This window comes from Carcharhinus amblyrhynchos, chromosome 34 (assembly GCF_965287045.1).
Source record: "Carcharhinus amblyrhynchos chromosome 34, sCarAmb.v2.hapA, whole genome shotgun sequence".
Classification (NCBI taxonomy): domain Eukaryota; kingdom Metazoa; phylum Chordata; class Chondrichthyes; order Carcharhiniformes; family Carcharhinidae; genus Carcharhinus; species Carcharhinus amblyrhynchos.
The window spans coordinates 17,678,747-17,698,802 of NC_137357.1; the positions used below are offsets into that span (position 1 = coordinate 17,678,747).

At 47.3% G+C, this 20,056-nt stretch overlaps 1 protein-coding gene across 1 annotated transcript in view; it reads left to right on the plus strand.

The window, feature by feature from the left end:
• LOC145361149 (anthrax toxin receptor 1-like) overlaps window positions 1–20,056 on the plus strand; it is a 183,817-nt gene that overhangs the window by 138,338 nt on the left and 25,423 nt on the right. The window contains exon 17 of the mRNA XM_080216766.1: window positions 4,796–4,876. Coding sequence (XP_080072892.1) covers window positions 4,796–4,876 — 81 coding nt within the window. The remainder of the gene's footprint in view (window positions 1–4,795; window positions 4,877–20,056) is intronic.

The following is a 20,056-nucleotide window of genomic DNA, read 5'->3' on the forward strand; positions in this document are numbered from 1 at the left end:
CTGCATTCATCTTCACAGATCCTGGCAGAAATTGTGATGACCGCATTGAAACTGTGTGTGTGTGTGAGAGAGAGAGAGAGAGTGTGTATGTATGTGTGTGTGCGCGTGTGTGTTTGTTTGGGGGAGGAGGGGAGGGTTGGAACAGGAAATGAGAGCAGCATGGCTTTGATTACAGCACCTTCCATCTCTGCAACAAACAGTGGAGATTCGTCACTGAGATTCCCGTGCTGAAATGTCAAGACCATGCTCTGAAAACAACTCTGTTTCTCCCTCACGATTGCCCAACACTCCTGGCACGAAAGCTGTTGCTGTGTGCTCCACAACAGGCACGCAGTCTTGCTGCTACTGAGGCTTGACCTCGGAGTCAGCAGCATGTTGGCCTGAATTGCTTGCGTTGCTCAAGAAGGCAGAGTTCCAGGTTTGACGCTGGCAATGGCTGCCACTGCTGCTGGCTTTGGAAGACCACCAGCAAAGTCCTGGGGCACCCGACTAGAACCTGTCAAGTGACCCGGGGCGGCACAGGGCTGGAAAAGGGACAAAGTGTCATCCTTCAGCAACAAGCTTCTCTGAGCGTTGAATCATCTTGTGAATGATATCTGGCACATAATGCTCCAATTTCACTGAGGGTTCGATTGGACCACTTGCTGTTTACTGCCCCTTTAGAGCACAGAAGGAGGCCATTCAGCCATCTTGTCCATGCCAGTCCAGCATTCCTCAGGTGCACTTTCTAATCCCACCTTCCTGCACCTGGCCCCATAGCCCTGTAGCTTACAACGCCTCAGGTGCAGATCCAGGTTCTTGTTAAAAGAGTTTAGGGTCCCTGCCTCCACCACCGTCTTGGGCAGTGAATTGCAGACACCCCCCAATCACCTTCTGCGTTAAAAAAAGTTCTTCCTCCTGTCCCCTCTACACCGACTGCCAGTTATCTTGAAACTATGTCCCCTGGTTCTAGAATTCTCCGTAAGAAGTCTCACAACACCAGGTTAAAGTCCAACAGGTTTATTTGATAGGAAATGCCACAAGCTTTCAGAACGCTGTTCCTTCGTCAGGTTTAACCTGGTGTTGTGAGACTTCTCACTGTGTTTATCCCAGTCCAACGCCGGCATCTCCACATCTAGAATTCTCCGTCAAGGGAAACAATTTTATTCTGTCCGTTCGATCTCTTCCCCTGTACACCTCAATCAAGTCACCCCTTTGACTTCTTTGTTCTAATCTCTCCTTGTAGCTACACTTTTCCAGCCCTGATTGCAAACCTCCTCTGCACTCTCTACAGAGCAATTATATCCTTCCTGTAATATGGTGACCAGTCCTGCACACAGAGCAATTAAAATTGAGGATGTGGTGAAAGGCAGAATTGGAGGAGGTCTCAGAACACACACTTTACACTCAGAATAATGGCTGGGCCAGTGCCATCTGATAATGCCAGTTCAAGTGACCTGCAGTAATAGAAGCCAGGAGTACTGCAGTTCTTTTCCATTGTGTTATAAAATATTTGCACTGCAGAGATAAGTCCATGTTGCTGTATGTGTTCCAGTTGATCAAAGAACAAAGGAAATTACAGCACAGGAACAGGCCCTTCGGCCCTCCAAGACTGCACCGACCATGCTGCCCATCTGAACTAAAACCCCTTTGCCTTCTGGGGTCCATATCCCTCTCTTCCCATCCTCTTCATGTATTTGTCCAGATACTGGTTAAAAGTCACGACTGTATCCGCTTCCACTACCTCCCCCGGCAATGGGTTCCAGGCACCCCCCAACCTCTGTCTGAAAAAAAAACCTGCCTCATAAACTCCTGTAAACCTGTGCCCCCAAGTAATTGACTCTTCCATCCTGAGAAAAAGCTTCTGACAATCCATTCTGTCAATATCCCTCATAATCTTGTAGACTTCTATCAGGTTGCCTCTGTCACTCCAGTGAGAACAAACCAAGTTTCTCCAAACTCTTCTCATAGCTAACACCCTCCATACCAGGCAACATCCTGGTAAATCCTTTCTGTATCCTCTCCAAAGCCTCCACATCCTTCTGGGAGTGTGGTGACCAGAATTGAACACCATATTTCAAGTGCGGTCTGAGGTTCGATGAAGCTGCAATATGACTTGCCAATTTTTAAACTCAACGCTCCGGCCAATGAAGGCAAACATGCCGTATGCCTTCTTGACTACCTTCTCCACCTGAGTTGCCACTTTCAGTGATCTGTGTATCTGTACACCCAGATCCCTCTGTCTATCAATAATACCAGTAAGTCGTCTCACAACACCAGGTTAAAGTCCAACAGGTTAATTTGGTAGCACGAGCTTTCGGAGCACTGCTCCTTCAGGAAGGGGCACGCTCCAAAAGCTCGTGCGACTAAATAAATCTTTAACCTGGTGTTGTGAGACTACTTATGTGCTACCCCAGTCCAACCTGGCAACTCTACATTATGTGGAGGTGTATGAGATGTTGAGAGGTATTGATTGAGTGGATAGTCAGAGGCTTTTTCCCAGGGCTGAAATGGTTGCCATAAGAGTACGGGTTGAGGGTGCTGGGGAGTAGGGACAGAGGAGATGTCAGGGGTACGTTTTTCACTCAGAGAATAGTGGATGCATGGAATGGGCTGCTGGCAACGGTGGTGGAGGTGGATTCGACAGGATTTTAAAGAGACTTTTAGATAAGTACATGGAACTTAGTAAGAAAGAGGGTTATAGGTAAGCCGAGTAATCTCTCAGGTAGGGACATGTTCGGCACAACTTTGTGGGCTGGAGGGCCTGTATCGTGCTGTAGTTTTTCTATGTTTCTATGTCAATAATATTCTTAAGGGTCCTGCCACCTCCTCCCATTCTCCCTTCTGTTTTCATTCAACCCCATCAATCTCTCCTTATGTTCTTTTCACAAACATGTGTTTATCCTACTTCCCCTTTAATGTATCTGTTCTAATTCGCCTCAGTAACTCCCTGTGGTTGTGATTTCCACATTCTAACCACACTCTGGGTAGAGAAGTGTCTTGTGTATTCCCCATTGGATTCCTTGGTGAATCTTTTATATTTGTGTCCCCTTTCCTGATCGCACACATGGGTGCCAGCAAAAATACCAAACACTTTGGCAAATCTTCAAGACCTCTTATTGGAATAGTCTAGTGACATCATCTGACACTGAGGGGCAATTTCGCATGGCCAATCCACCTAAGCCACTCATCTTTGGACTGTGGGAGGAAACTGGACCACCGGGAGGAAACCATGCAGACACGGGGAGAATGTGCAGACTCCACACGGACAATCACTCAAGGCTGGAATTTAACCTGGGTCCCTGACGCTGTGAGGCAGCAGCGTTAACATCATGTCAAGCTATTAACAGTCAAATTAGCTTTTGAGTTGGAGCGCTTGCCTTCAGAAGAGCGAAAGACTGTTTCGGGTGTCGGCAAAAATACCAAACACTTTGGCAAATCTTCAATACCTCTTATTGGAAGAGTCTTTCTCTCTTCTGAAGACAAGTGCTCCAACTTGAAAGCTAATTTGACCGGTCATAGCTTCTCATGATGTTAACACTGCTGCTAAACATTGCCAGGGACCCAGATTAAATTCCAGCCTCCAGTGATTGTCTGTGTGGAGTCTGCACATTCTCCCCATGTCTGCGTGGGTTTACTCCGGATGCTCCAGTTTCCTCCCACAGTCCGAAAATGAGTGGCTTCAGTCGATTGGTCATGCTAAATTGCCCCTTCGCATCAGATGTTTTAGCGAGAATAAATACAAAGGATTGTCGGGATAGGGTCTGGGTGGAATTGTTGTTGGTGCAGGCTCAATGGCCCGAATGGCCGCCTTCTGCACTATAGGGATTCTGTGTTCATAAGTCCATAAGATATCGGAGCAGAATTAGGCCATTCAGCTCATCAAGTCTTCTCTGTCATTGGATTTTGGCTGATATACTCTTAATCCCCATTTTCCTGCCTTCTCCCGATAACCCTTCAATCTATTGCCAATTAAAAACCTATCTAACTCCTCCTTAAATTTACTCCCTATCCCAGCATCCCTCGCATTTTGGAGTAGCGAATTCCACAGATTCACAACCTTTTGGGAGAAGCAGTTTCTCCTCAACTTGGTTTTAAGTTTGCTACCTCTTATAAAGTAAAAGTTTATTTATTAGTCACAAGTAAGGCTTACATTAACACTGCAATGAAGTTACTGTGAAATTCCCCCAGTCACCACACTCTGGCATCTATTCGGGTTAATGCACCCCAACCAGCACATCTTTCAGATTGTGGGAGGAAATCGGAGCACCCGGAGGAAACCCATGCAGACACGGGCAGAACATGCAGACTCCACACAGACAGTGACCCAAGCCAGGAATTGAACCCGGGTTCCTGGTGCTATGAGACAGCAGTGCTAACCGCTGTGCCACCTTGCTGACCTCTCATCTTAGAATGCCCTACATGAAGAAGCATCCCCTCCACGTCTACTTTATCTCGACCTTTTATCATCTTGTATTCCTCAATTTGATCTCCCCTCATTCTTCTGAATTCCAGAGAGTCTCGGCCCAAACTGTTCAATCTCTCTTCATACAACAACCCCTCATTTCTGGATTCAATCTGGTGAACCTCCTCCAATGCCACTACATCTTTCCTCAAATAAGCGAACCAAAACTGCACAATACCCCATCATTCACAATATGATTCTATGAATTCTGTGACACTGCCTGCAGGTTTCACTGAAAGGGGATGCTGGTGGAAAAAGAATGGATGCAAAAAAAATAATAATGGAGGATTTGGATGTGTTGTGTTTGCGAATGTGTCCGTGGCTGACTGCGTGCTTTTCCTATCATTCCAGGGCAAGTTGGATGCATTATGGGTCCTTCTGCGGAAAGGTTATGATCGGGTATCCGTGATGAGGCCTCAGCCTGGAGACAAGGTAAGGTGTGATTTTTGTTGGAACAGAGCTGGTCTATTGTTATTGTTCCATTCACAGTGTAACTGAGATCTATACTTTAGCGGGAAGCCTGGTGAGAGTCAAACTGTATGCTTCGTACGTCAGATGCTGCTTCTTGTAAAGACACACTGCCTCTCCACCACCCTGCCCCTTGTCCCCACCAAGACCCTTCCCTCCCCGAGCCCATTTTTAAATACTGCCTCTCGAGAGCGATCCATTCAACTCGCCTGGAACTCAACCGTTCCATCAGCCATCTTGCAAAATTCAGTGAGCTTGCCTCAAAGTCTCCTCTTGTGGGCCCAAGACAAGGTCAGTTGGAATCAAAAGCGTTGTCCTATCAGCTCCTGGTTGAATGTTCTCTCGTTGTCAATGTTATAGGATGATTCAGAGTGCTCTGAGCAGCTTTCAGAATGTGACATGCGTCCTCCCCGTGAGGTGCAAGTAAAACAGGTCACATGGGTTTGCCCATATCGTCTCTTGCTCAGAACCCAATTAGGAGGATATGGGGTACAATGGCAGAGCCACAATGTGGGGGAGGGGGGGTATCAGAACACTTAGCCCAGAGAAGTGGCGATGAGCCCAACGCTTGGACAATTCTAGAGCATCCTCCCTCTCCCCTTCCCTTTCTCCCTTTCACCTTCTCTCCCTCTCTCCCTCTCCCCCCTCTCTCCCTCTCCCCCCTCTCTCCCTCTCCCCCCTCTCTCCCTCTCCCCCCCTCTCCCTCTCCCCCCTCTCTCCCTCTCCCCCTCCCTCTCTCCCTCTCTCTCTCTCCCTCTCTTTCTATATCTCTCTCTCTCTTTCTTTCTCCCTCCCTCTCTCTCTCTCCCCCTCTTGCTCACCCCCTACCTCTCCCCCTCTCTCTCCCCCCCTCTCCCTTTCCCTCCAGTTACTGGCAGTAGCACCTAGAGGTAACTAATCTTTGATTGCTGGAGCTCGGGGAAGGGTTTAGCAATATGAGTGGTGTGCCTCCATCAATAAGCTCGTGAAATGGAGCCAGGAAGTGGCTCTGCTTCATTGTCGATCGTTTGTTTATGTCTGAAGGCCGAATGTGGTCAGCGTCATATGGCTCAAGATAATCATTTTGTCTTTCCATGGAACAAAACAGAAAAAGAAAGTGTGGGGGGGTGCAGTAGTGGGGGGGAAATATTCCATGAAATGTTGCAAAAGGAGGGCAATTGCGAAAGTTTGAGAATACATAAAGCCAAGCAGTCATGTGAATCCAGTGTTGACTGATGATGTGAGTCCAGCAGCTGGTTTTCATAAGGCTGAAAAGCTGAATCGAGTGGTGCAGTGAGTGGCGATATTTCATCAGAATAGCAACAACTCTCAGGGGGATCTCTCCACAACACAGGGCAAAGATTGCCTTTGTGTTGCTCTTACTGAGAACTGAAAACAAAATTTGCAAATCCATCGGCACTCCAACCCACTGTGGAGGGCAGGAAAGGGAAAATGCCAAGTTATATTGGAACTAGGAGCAGCAGTGGGCAAATTCGTGCCTGCCCTGCTGTTCAATCACATCACGGCTGATCTCTCCTTGCGTCTCAAACCCGCCTCCCTGCCTGCTCCCCAGATCCCCTTAAGCCTTTTTTATTATTAGAAATTATAATAACTCCAGGAGTTGGCTGTGAAGGAACTGGGCTTTTATTGCACGCTATGAAACTAACAATAACCACAAGCATGTGGTGAACACAACAGATCCCAAAGGGGACTAAAAGGATAATGGATCCTCTCGGGATCTTGCTTTGTATGAGACTTGGGATATGAAACCCACCTGGTTGGCTGAACACCAATCCTCAGGGAACTCTTCTTCAACAAGCCCAACTCGGAGGTCAATAAGTGATTTCCCCGTGCAAATCATGGGGGTTATCGTAGACGTTTAACTGTCTCCTTCCTGAAACCATCCAATGAATCATCTGCGCTCTGGGGCAGTGAGTTCCACAAAGCCTATGGTTACCAAGGTTTTTGAATATATTGGGCGGTAGGGGGGTGGGATATTGATGTCATACCACCTTCCATCAGAGAATACTTTCCACATGCTCACACATAAAACATCACAGGGTTTGTTTCGAGGTGCTGGTTTCTATCGTGGTGTTCCTTCAGCTTCCTCCAGGTCTCATAGAACATTTCATTGCAATGGGGATTAAGAATGTAATGACTCCAACGAGGTTGGCTCCTTGGAGTATGAGCTCCTTGATTGGGCAGAGCAATCATTACTTCAATCAGGGCATCTCATCTGTATATAAGATATGTGAGTGTTAGGCTCCTGGTTCTCCAGATACTGTGTACCTGCAGCACTCTTGAAGTGGAATAGAGTTTGTAAATAAAGGGGATCTGGTAAAGAGACACGGGCCTCTGATGGAGATATTTCAGTGAAGCTCAGAGATTCTTGGTTTGCAAGTTACGATTCGTCCGACTTCAAGCTAAGAACCTGCGGGCAGCCTGTGGTTAGAATCTCTTGGCTTTTCCTCAACTTTAATTGTGTTGAACAAGGTCTATCCAATTTTTAGCTGAGGATCTGCGTGCTGATCCTGAATCCACCGTTTCAATCCTGGTCTTTAAGAACCTAGGAACAAATGAACTGTGTAATCTCAGGGAACAGCCCCGAAAAGGCACTGCAGCAAATCAAATTAAAATGTTATTTTGAGGGGCCAATGAAACACCAAACTCCGTGCAGTGCCCAGCAGGCATGGGAATCTGCAAACATGCCAGTGGACACCACATGTTCCCTCTCCAGGGATACCCAACCATCCATGGAGCCAGAGAAGAGGAGTAGGCAGCTGGACTGGACAAACCCTCCCCAACCACCCGCAATCTTTCTTTTTATCCTTTTGCCTATATCTGTCAGTAATTTGGTAAATTAACAGGTGAGCAGATCAAATTAAATCACAAGCTTAAACCAAGTTAAAGGTGATGTCTCGTGAATGCCCCTGGGGTCGGTGCTGGGGCCTCAGCTTTTTACCATTTATATAGATGATCTGGAGGAGGGAACCGAGTGTAGGGTGTCGAAATTTGCTGATGACACCAAGATTGGGGGAACGACAAATTGTGTGGAGGGTGTGGAGAGTCTGCAGAAGGATCTAGATAGGCTGGGCGAATGGGCCCCTGGTCCGGATGGGATTTACCCTAGGATTCTCTGGGAGGCAAGAGAGGTGATTGCGGAGCCTCTGGCTCTGATCTTCAGGTCGTCGTTGGTCTCTGGTATAGTACCGGAAGATTGGAGGACAGCAAGTGTTGTCCCATTGTTTAAGAAGGGGAGCAGAGACTTCCCTGGGAATTATAGACTGGTGAGTCTTACTTCTGTGGTGGGTAAGGTTTTGGAAAGGATTATTAGAGACAGGATTTATAGTTATTTGGAGAGTAATGAATTGATTAGAGACAGTCAGCATGGTTTTGTAGCGGGTAGGTCGTGCCTTACTAACCTTATCGAGTTCTTTGAGAAAGTGACCAAAGAGGTGGATAGGGGTAAGGCAGTTGACGTGGTGTATATGGATTTTAGTAAGGCGTTTGATAAGGTTCACCATGGTAGGCTTCTGCAGAAAATGCAGATGTATGGGATTGGGGGTGATCTAGGTAATTGGATCAGGAATTGGCTAGCAGATAGGAGACAGAGGGTGGTGGTTGATGGTAAATATTCGTCATGGAGTTCGGTTACGAGTGGTGTGCCTCAGGGATCTGTTTTGGGGCCACTGCTGTTGTAATTTTTATTAATGATCTGGATGAGGGTATAGTTGGGTGGATTAGTAAGTTTGCTGATGACACCAAAGTCGGAGGTGTGGTAGATTGTGAGGAAGGGTGTCATAGTTTGCAGGGTGACTTAGAAAGGTTGCAGAGCTGGGCCGCGAGGTGGCGGATGGAGTTTAATGTGGAGAAGTGTGAGGTAATTCATTTCGGTAGGAATAACAGATGTGTTGAGTATAGGGCTAACGGGAGGACTTTGAATAGTGTGGAGGAGCAGAGGGATCTAGGTGTATGTGTACATAGATCCCTGAAAGTTGGGAATCAAGTAGATAAGGTTGTTAAGAAGGCATACGGTGTCTTGGCGTTTATTGGTAGGGGGATTGAATTTAGGAGTCGCAGCGTCATGATGCAACTGTACACAACTCTGGTGCGGCCGCACTTGGAGTATTGTGTGCAGTTCTGGTCCCCACATTACAGGAAGGATGTAGAGGCTTTGGAGAGGGTGCAGAGGAGGTTTACCAGGATGTTGCCTGGTATGGAGGGGAGATCCTATGAGGAGAGACTGAGAGATTTGGGGTCGTTTTCGCTGGAAAGAAGGCGGCTAAGAGGGGACCTTATTGAAACATATAAGATGATTAGAGGTTTAGACAGGGTGGATAGTGATAGCCTTTTTCCTAGGATGGAGAAAGCTAGCACGAGGGGGCACGGCTTTAAATTAAGGGGGGGTAGTTATAGGACTGATGTCAGGGGTAGGTTCTTTACCCAGAGGGTGGTGAGGGACTGGAATGCCCTGCCAGCTGCAGTTGTAAATGCGCCTAGTTTGGGGGTGTTTAAGAGATCTGTGGATAGGTTTATGGACGAAATGGGATTGGTTTAGATTAGTGGGTTAGTGTTTTTTTTTAAAAGCTGGTCGGCGCAACATCGTGGGCCGAAGGGCCTGTTCTGCGCTGTAATGTTCTATGTTCTATGAATTGGCAAATGGAATTTAATGTTGGCAAGTGTGAGGTGGTCCACTTTGGTAGGAAGAATGGTAGGAAGGACTATTACTTACGGGCCGAAAAACTGCAGCAGGCGGCGGTGCAGAGGGACCTCGGGGTCCTTGTGCATGAGTCGCAAAAACCCAGCTTGCAGGTGCAGCAGGTGGTCAGGAAGGCGAATGGGATGCTGGCCTTCATAGCGAGGGGGATTGAATATAGAAGTAGGGAGGTCTTGCTGCAGCTGTATAGGGCATTGGTGAGGCCGCAGCTGGAGTACTGTGTGCAGTTTGGGGCGCCACACCTGCGCAAAGATATTTTGGCCTTGGAGGGAGTGCAGAAGAGGTTTACTAGGCTGATACCGGAGTTGAGGGGGTTGAGCTATGAGGAGAGGCTGAATAAACTAGGCTTGTACTCGTTAGAGTTTAGAAGAATGAGGGGAGATCTCATTGAGACGTATAAGATGATGAATGGGATGGATAGGATAGAGGTGGAGAGACTCTTCCCGCTCAAAAAAGACAGTAGGACTAGGGGGCACAGCCTCAAGATAAAGTGGGGGCGGTTTAGAATGGAGTTGAGGAGGACCTTCTTCACTCAAAGGGTGGTGAATCTCTGGAATTCTCTGCCCGTTGAAGTGGTGGAGGCTGCCTCGCTAAATATTTTTAAGATACGGGTTGATGGGTTTTTGATAAGAGAGGGGATTAAGGGTTAAGTGGGGAGAGGGCGGGAAGGTGGAACTGAGCCGCGACAGATCAGCCATGATCTTGTTGAATGGCGGGGCAGGCTCGAAGGGCTAGATGGCCTACTCCTGCTCCTATTTCTTATGTTCTTATGAAAGGAGAACTGTAGCAAAACATTTTTTTTAAAGGAACCTCATTTAGTCAAGTTAAAATGTTGTGTTGGGGTCCTGTGATGCAATCCAACTCTCACAATGCCCACTGGACATAGAAGGTTTCCAGCTTGCCAGAGGGTGCCAAGTTCTCCCTCTCCATGGAGATGCATGTCGCCAGGTTCAATTCCCAGCTTGAGTCTTTGTCTCTTGTGGAGTTTGCACATTCTCCCCGTGTCTGCATGGGTTTCCTCCAAATGCTCTTGGTTTCCTCTGACACTCCAAAGATGTGCAGGTTAGGTGGATTGGCCATGCTAAATTCCCCCTTTGAGTGAGGGGGATTAGCAGGATAAATATTTTGATTTGACTATTATTGTCACCTGTATTAGTATATGGTGGAAAGTATTGTTTCCTGTGCACTATACATACCATACATAGGGAAGGAAAGGAGAGAGTTCAGAATGTGATGTTAGCTCAGGTGTAGCGAACAAGCAACTCAATGCGTGGTACGTCCATTCAAAAATCTGATGGCAGCAGGGAAGAAGCTATTTTTGAGTCGGTTGGTACATGTTTTCAGACTTTTGTATCTTTTTCCTGATGAAAGAAGGTGGAAGAGAGAATGTCCGCGGTGCGTGGGGTCCTTGATTATGCTGGCTGCTTTGCTGAAATAGCGGGAAGTGTCGACAGTGTCAATGGATGGAAGGCTCGTTTGAGTAATGGCCTGGGCTTCATTCATGACATTTGTAGTTTATTGTGGTCTTGGACAAATTAGGAGCCATACCAAGAATGCTTTCTGTGGTGCATCTGGAGAAGTTGATGAGAGTTGCAGCAGACATGCCAAATTTCCTCAGTTTCTTGAGAAAGTAGAGGTGTTAGGAGGCTTTCTTAACTATAGCGCCTGCATGGAAGATGTATATATCGGGTAATGGGGATAGCGCCTGGGTGGGATTGTTGTTGGCGCAGACTCAATGGCCTGAATGGCCTCCTTCTGCAGTGTAGGGATTCTATGATTGATCAGGAGGAACTTACAAAGCTATTTACAAAGGAGAAACTCCCCCATGTTCTCAAACAAATGAAATGCAAAAATTGGTGAAGCTGTAACTAAAAATTTTATTCCCAATGCTCCCTTTCACTGTGCCATTTGTTTCAATTCCCAGAGAGACCAATAACTTTAAAAAGATCATTGGATTTCCACTGACTGACTGGTAGGATTTCACAATAAAATTTCAAGCTTTAAGGCTGTAAACTAAAAGCAATGTCATTGAAACACAATTTAGGTTGGCAACTCATAATTTAAACTGCAGAAAAAATGCTCCATTTAATCAACCTCCACTATTACATCTTACCCTGTCCCTGTTCTGTCCATTTCATTCTCCAGGAACCAGGCTAAAGCTATTTACAATTCCCAGTGGCCTCCTGTTTTCCCCTCTCCTAACCAGATAACTTCTGATACCTGAAGTGACTTTCAGGGTGAGGGTTACCCTGGTGAGTCCTTCCTCCAGCCAAAGCTAGGTGAATTTTCCAACCTCATTTAAATGCTTGCAAATTTGGTCCCTTCAATCCAAGCACAAGCTCCTTTCCCACCTTCTGCATGGTGGCCAGTAGGGATCAGCTGCTTGGTCTCTCTGTATTCTCTCACAGATTTTTGCCAATAGAGTCTTTTATAATGCTCAGGGATAGAGGAGAACCTTGTCACACAGTACCACATTGTGTTGACATGAATCTTTCCCCTCTTTAAGTCACATCTCCCTGGCAATGTGAGTTGCATGATTCTTGTGTCCAGGGAGAAATGGTAATTTGCTATCCTTTAGATCTACAACTCAATTCTACCTTGAAGTTAAACAGACACTTTAAAGTGTAAGCTTTTACGAAAGCTGACATTGCCAACAGCTCCCTGTGAAACTTGGAGACTGTCACAGTCAACCCACAATTATCACAGATGCCCTTGCCATTGTCCGCAGCTATGAACAGCTTATACATTCCTCCCAGTGAAACGACCTGAGACTCTGTCCCTCACCCCCACTGCAACCAAGCCAATTCAGCTTGGGGTCAAGCAGGATTCAGGATATGTCACCTGACCCCTTTCACTTCTCAAACAGACAATCCCAAAACATAGAACAAGGGAGAGTACAGCACAGGAACAGGCCTTTTGGCCCACCAAGCCAACACTGATCATGTTGTCCTCCCAAGACCAGCCGCCTGTATCCCTCTATTCCCTGCCTGTCCGTATGTCTATCTAGATAAGTCTTAAATGTCGCTAACGATTCTGCCTCAAACACCTCACTTGGCAGTGCATTCCAGGCCCCCACCACCCTCGATGTAAACAACTTCCCCCGCAGATCTCCACTGAACCTTTCCCCCCTTACCTTGAACTTGTGCCCCCTTGTAATTGTCATTTCTGCCCTGGGAGAAAGCTTCCACTGTTCACCCTATTGATAACCCTCATAATTTTATAAAATTCTATCAGGTGGCCCCTCAGCCTCCATCTTTCCAGGGAGAACAGTCCCAGTTTATTCAATCTCTCCTCATAGCTAATACCCTCCATACCAGGCAACATCCTGGTAAACCTTCTCTGAATGCTCTCCAAAGCCTCCACGTCCTTCTGGTCATGTGGCGACCAGACTTGGACACAGCAAACATTGCTGTGGCCTTGTGGACAGTGCAGAAGGATGTTGCACGTTACAGAGGGACATTGATTAGCTGCAGAGCTGGGTTGAGAGGTGGCAAATGGAGTTTAATGTGGAAAAGTGTGAATGACTCACTTTGGAAGGAGTAACAGGAATACAGAGTACTGGGCTGATGGTAAGATACTTCGCAGTGTGAATGAGCAGAGAGATCTCAGTGTCCGTGTGCATAGATCCACAAAAGTTGGCACCCAGTTGATAGGCTTGTTAAGAAGGCGTACGGTGTGTTAGCTTCTATTGGTGGATGGATTGAGTTTAGGAACCATGAGGTCATGTTGCAGCTGTACAAAACTCTGGTGCAGCCGCACTTGGAATATTGCGTCCAGTTCTGCTTGCTGCATTATAGAAAGGATGTGGAAGCATTGGAAAGGGTGCAGAGGAGATTTACCAGAATGTTGCCTGGTATGGTGGGAAGGTCTTATGAGGAAAGGCTGAGGGACTTGAGGCTATTTTCGTTAGTGAGAAGGAGGTTAAGAAGAGGCATATAAGATAATCAGAGCATTACATAGGGTGGACAGTGAGAGTCTTTTTCCTCAGAGGGCGATGGCTAGCATGAGGGGACATAGCTTTAAATTGAGGGGTGATAGATATAGGACAGATGTCAGAGGTAAGTTCTTTACTCAGAGAGTACGGGCGTGGAGTGCCCTGCCTGCAACAGTAGTGGATTCGCCCACATTGAGGGCATTTAAATGGTCATTGGATAAACATAAGGATGATATTGGAATATTGTAAGTTAGATGGGCTTTAGATTGGTTTCACAGATCAGTGCAATATTGAGGGCTGTAGGGCCTGTACTGCGCTGGAATGTTTTATGTTCTAAATCAATCTGCAACATAGCCTGATCGAGGAATATTTGGGCTCCAGGTTGGAATATTTTGGCCTTTAAGAGTTGAGTCAGGATCTCAACAAGGCTGGGCCAAAAGTGTATCTGGGAACAAACAAGGACACACAGATTGGGAATCCCCAAACTTCTGCAAGATATTGGAAATTGTTTTAAAAAAGATGTTGAATTGAATACTTGCGAGTCGTTATTGAGCTTTGGGAATTTTGTGAGGCACGGAGGCAGCTATCCTGTGGTTCATGTTTGTCACAGTGGTAGAATCCTTGTCCACAGCAAAAGGAAAGTTCCTCGCAGAAGCTGGATTTTGGCAGCCTTACTTGTTATCGGCAAGGGACGCAGGCAGCAAAAGAATTTACTGGAGAGCTGAGTGTGAAGATCTATCAAATTTGAATTGTTTTTGCGGAGAGGAGTTGAGACCATAGTAACACTGACTGCAAATCAAGTTCCTAAACTATTTGGAATGCAGTAACAGGCAGGATTACTGTGTGAGGCCACGTTTTAGTAATAAAGTCTGCTGTACTGAGGCCACGACAGTGAAGAATGAGAGAGAGATGAGAAAGGGCTTGTGTTTCTATCCTGCTTTGCACAAATTCAGAATGTTCCAGAAGATTTTTCCAGTCGGGTATGATTTGAGATTGATGTCACCGGAGCCATACAGGAAATACTTTGCACCCAGCAAGCTCCTACCAACAGCAATGTGGTAATGACCAGAGTGAGGGATTATGGTTACCCAAGAGACCAGAGTTAACTCCCCTGCCCTTCTCCATGGACTCTCCAAGAGGGCCTCAGCTTGGCATCTCATCCGAAAGATGGCTCATCTGAAAATAAGTAGGGGTCAAGTGGTAATTTGGAATGTGATGGTCCACGTGCTGGTGGGACTCCGTGAATGCTCTGTCAACACGGCTGGTCTGGCATGCAGGGGAGGCAGTGGCCGTGTGATATTATCGCTAGGCTACTCATCCAGAGACTCAGCTAATGTTCTGGCAGACTTCAAATCCCGCCATGGCAGGTGGTGGAATTTGAATTCAATAAAAATGATCTGGAATTAAGAATCTACCGATGACCATGAAACCATTGTCAGAGAAACCCATCTGGTGCACTAATGTCCTTTAGGGAAGGAATTCTGCTGTCCTTACCTACTCTGGTCTCCAGGTGACTCCAGAGCCACAGCAATGTGGTTGATTCTCAATTTCCCTCCAAGGATAACCAGGGATGGGCAATAAATGCTGGCCAGCCAGTGACACCCAGGTATTTGTTTTGCAGTAGCAATGGAGGAACAGGGAGAAATCTTGCAGAATTCATATGTAGGAAGCTTAGTGGACAGGAAAACCCATTCGAGAGAAGATAATGGATGCATGGATGGAAAATGTGTCTAAACTGAATCTCTCTCGTTAAGCGTAAGGCAGGAAGGCTTTCCCCAGTCAAGAAACAAGGGCCATCATTGCCTGCCAGTGCTACATCACACTCATTTCCCCATCAGTCCCTTTGATAAAAAAAACAAACCTCACCATAAAACTGCTACATCCCATTTGTCACAAGTTTAACCGTCAGCTTCCAGCTCTGCGACCACCTCCCCGAGACCGGAGTTCTCCAGTCTCGCACACCCATCACCCCACCCCCACTAACCACTGCCAGTGAGATTCCAGCAGCAGGACAGGAGAATCCAAGCCACGGGAGAGGTCGGGGAATTCTGGTCCACGTTCTGTTCAGATAACTACGGGGCTCTTCCTGACATGGGGACAGTTAAAAACACAAACGGCAGGGTTTTGCGTCCTCCCATGTGGCAAAGAGTGAAGCTCAGTACACCTGAGGTCATGGCAGGTGAAGTGATCGGCTTCCCTGATGGTTCGGAATGAAAGTTAAATTTAATCTTCAGTGGACTACTGCGTGATAGCATCAGGCTCTGATTTGATTTATTGTCATATGTATTGACATATCGTGAAAAGTATTGTTTCTTGCGCACTATCCAGACAAAGCATACTAGAGTGCACTGGGATGGTCAAGTGGAGATTTGACAAAGGCTGAGTTCCTGTCTCCCTCTTGCTATTATTTTTCTATCCCGATATCATCTCTGACTCCATTTTCTTTCCTCATATGAGCTCTCAAGAGGCCATAAAACTGAGAAAGCTCATTGCAAAGATGAAAGTAAATCCTGTGAACTCATCATATCAAAGGTTATCCCGCGTTCCCTTCCCCGGTATGGTGGCACAGTGGTGAGCACTGCTGCCTCACAACACCAGGGACCGGGGTTCAATTCCCAGCTTGGGTCGCTGTCTGTGTGGAGTTTGCACATTCTCCCTGTGTCGACGTGGGTTTCCACCGGGTGCTCTGGTTTCCTCCCACAATCCAAAAGACATGCTGGTTAGGTGCATTAGCCATGTAAAATTCACCCTTAGTGTACCCGAACAGGCACCAGAGTGTGGCAACTGGGGGATTTTCACAGTAACGTCATTGCAGTGTTAATGTAAACCTACTTGTGAAGATAATAAATAAACTTTGAACTTTCCCATTGATATTTCCATGAAGCATTTGTAGGATTGTGGTTTTGTTTTTATAAAAGCATTTTTGGGATGTGGGTGTCATTGGCTAGGCCAGCATTTATGGCTCATCCCTAGTTCGCCTTGACGTGGTGGTGAGCTGCCTTGCTGAACCCGCTGCGGTCCATGTGGTGTACACCCACAGTGCCATTAGGGAGGGAGTTCTGGGATTTGGACTCAGCAAAAGGGAAGGAACAGTGACACATTTCCAAGTCAGGATGATGAGTCAGGCTGTTGCCCAGAAATCTTCACTTTAAGTGAAGTTTTTAAGTTATGTAATGAAGTTACTGTGAAAAATCCCTTTGTCACCACACTCTGGCCCCTGTTCGGGAACACTGTGGGAGAATTTAGCGTGGCCAATCCAGCCAACGTGCAATCTTTGGACTGTGGGATGAAACCGGAGCACCCGGAGGAAACCCACGCAGACATGGGGAGAATGTGCAAACTCTGCACAGACAGTCACCTAAGTTGGAAATCGAACCGGGGTCCCTGGCGCTATGAATGCAGCAGTGCTAACCACTGTGCCACCCATACGCATCTTTTGGACTGTGGGAGGAAACCCACGCAGACACAGGGAGAACGTGCAGAATCCACACAGACAGTGACCCAAGCCGGGAATCAAACCTGGGTCCATGGCGCTGTGAGTGCAGCAGTGCGAACCCACTGTGCCACCGTGCTGCCAGTTAACGAATATAAAAATGAAACAGCACCAACCCCAATCAAGTGTTACGAATTTGGCAGCTTCCTGCTCCTAAATGCAGAGCAGCCCTGTGTGAAATATCGGCGCTAATCCACTTCCCAATGACATAAGAATTATTCAGTAATGGGCCGAGTTCAATAGAAAAACTCTCATGCTCGCCAAGTGTTGAGTCTCTTGTTTCACAAAAAAAAATTTTCCAACATGGTGCGGAGTCAAAGGGAGACAGCACACATACCATTTCAAAAAGCTCGTCTTTTCTCATTGAGGTTTTAGTTTGATTATTTCAGGATGCTGGACCTCATAATTCCACATCAGCTGGAGATTAAAGCCAAGAGCAAATGAATATGTTTGAGGGGGAAAAAAAGGACACTCCACCGCTTTAGGGCTGACATCACATCATGTGGATGAAATCAGCTTGTGCACAACAAGATCTCACCCATGGATTCCATCAATGATGCCCCTTCAGGGGGGAACATGTTGGCCAGCACCCCTCTGTCGCTACAGAAATGGTAAGAAGTCTCACATCAGTCCAACAGGTTTGTTTGGAATCACAAGCTTTCGAGCACTGCTCCTTCATCAGGTGAGTCCCCCACTCAGCTGAGGAAGGAGCCGCGGTCCGAAAGTTTGTGATTCCAAATAAACCTGTTGGGCTTTAATCTGGTGTTGTGAGGCTTCTTCCTGTGCGCACCCCAGTCCAACACACCAGCATCGCTACATCATCCCACAGAAATGTCCATGGGTCTGTTCATTTGGATCCACAGACATGGTGGCACAGTGGTTAGCCCTGCTGCCTCATAGCACCAGGGACCCAGATAGGATTCACGGCTTGGGTCACTGTCTGTGCGGAGTTTGCATGTTCTCCCCATGTCTGTGTGGGCTTCCTCTGGGTGCTCCAGGATCCTTTCACAGTCCAAAGATGTGCAGGTTAAGCGGATTAGCCCTGCTAAATTGCCTCTTGGTGTCAGTATAATGAGCTAGGATAAATGCATGATGTTCTGGGGATAGCGCCTGGGTGGGATTGTGGTCAGTGCAGATATGATGGGTTGAATGGCCTCCTTCTACACTGTAAGGATTTTATGATACATTAGTATCTCTGTATTATGACATGCTCAGAAGAGGGTGAGATCCTGTTTGAGCTGCATAGATGTCATCATCAGGAGTTCAAGTCTGCTTTGTGGGGAGGTGATGGCCTGGTGGTTTTATTGCTTGACTATTAATCCAGACACTCAGCTAATGTTCTGGGACCCAAGTTCGAATCCCGCCATGGAGGATGTGCAAACTCCACATCGAGACCCAAGCCGGAAATCGAACTCGGCTCCCTGGTGCAATGAGGGAGCAGTGCTAACCAGTGCCACCCCTGAGTGACAAGTCCTGGTTTTGAACAGTTAGCTACTTAGTGCTGAGCAAGTTGGTTTGGGAGGCAGACACTTTGTTGTTGGACAGCCTGTCTTCCCAGCCACTTTGAAGAACCTTGCAGAGGCATTGCTGGTGAGTGAGACTTCTCTAGGGCTTGGAGGTGCCTGCAGTAGATCAGTTGGTCAGTGGGGACCACTCCATATATCCAAGGTCTGCTCTCTCACACAGAATCCCTGCAGTGCACCAGGAGGCCATTTGGCCCATTGAGTGTGCGCCAACTCTGTGAAAGAGCATCTTCGCCAGGCCCAAAGCTCCCCATGCATTCACAATGGCCAATCCACCTCACCAACCCATCTTTGGAGTGTGGGAGGAAATTGGAGCACCCAGAGAAAACCCACACAGACATGGGGACAATGTGCAAACGCCACACAGACAGTCAGCACCGTTGTCAGCATTCCCTGCCTCAGTGCTAGGGATCTGAGTTCAATTCCAGCCTTGGGTGACTGCATCATATCTGTGAGCACAGAGCAGTTCCACACAGATCCCATGCGACTGAGTACAGCTTGTCACGTGGCAAGATGCAAGCAGCAAATGTAGAAGGTCTGTCCGAACCATGACCCTGAATCACAGAATACTACGGTGCAGAAGAGGCCCTTCAGCCCATCGAGTCTGCACCAACACAAGAAAGGCCCTGACCTTATCCCGCTTGCCAGCACTTGGCCCAGAGCCCTGAATGTTATAGCGTGCCAAGTACTCATCCAGATACTTTTTAACAGAGTGCTGCTGAGGCAAACACAGCATTACCTCCTGAACAGGGACACATGGCAGACACAAGAGTCCCTAAAGCAAAGGAAATAAACTCAGGGCATTCAATGTTTGAACAACACAGCAATGTGTTGAGGATGGCTCACTGTTTCACAGGCTGGGGTCTCCAGCTACACTCAGAATTGGGTGGCACAGTGGTTTGCACTGCTGCTTCACAGCGCCAGGGGCCAAGACTCGATTCCCGGCTTAGGTCGCTGTCTGTGTGGAGTTTGCACGTTCTCCCTGTGTCTACGTGGGTTTCCCTCCGGGGTGCTCCAGTTTCCTTCCACATTCTGAAAGACGTGCTGGTTCGGGTGCATTGAGCGGAACAGGCGCCGGACTGCGGCGACTAGGGGAATTTCACAGTAACTTCATTGCAGTGTTAATGTCAGCCTCACTTGTGATGCTGATGTATAAACTCTCAGAATTGCTCCAGTCGACGAACGTGAAAAGTCGTCGGATTTCCAAAACACACAGTCACCTCAGCAACTTGAACCTGCATTACAAGCATCACAAACAGAAAGGTTGGCCTTGCTGACCACAGCACATTCTTCAACTGGTGGGGCATCTTTCATTTATTTATGTTTTAGCCACAGTCACAGCCTCAAAAGCCACTGCTGCGCTCAGTGCCATTCCTGCTTGCTTTCTATCTTCACTCCCCTTGAGGTAATTCAAAAAGATATTGTGGATAGACTTGGATTGGTGATGGGAAGGAGGCAGCCCCATTTCTTTATAGGGTGTTGCAGTCACTGACAGGTC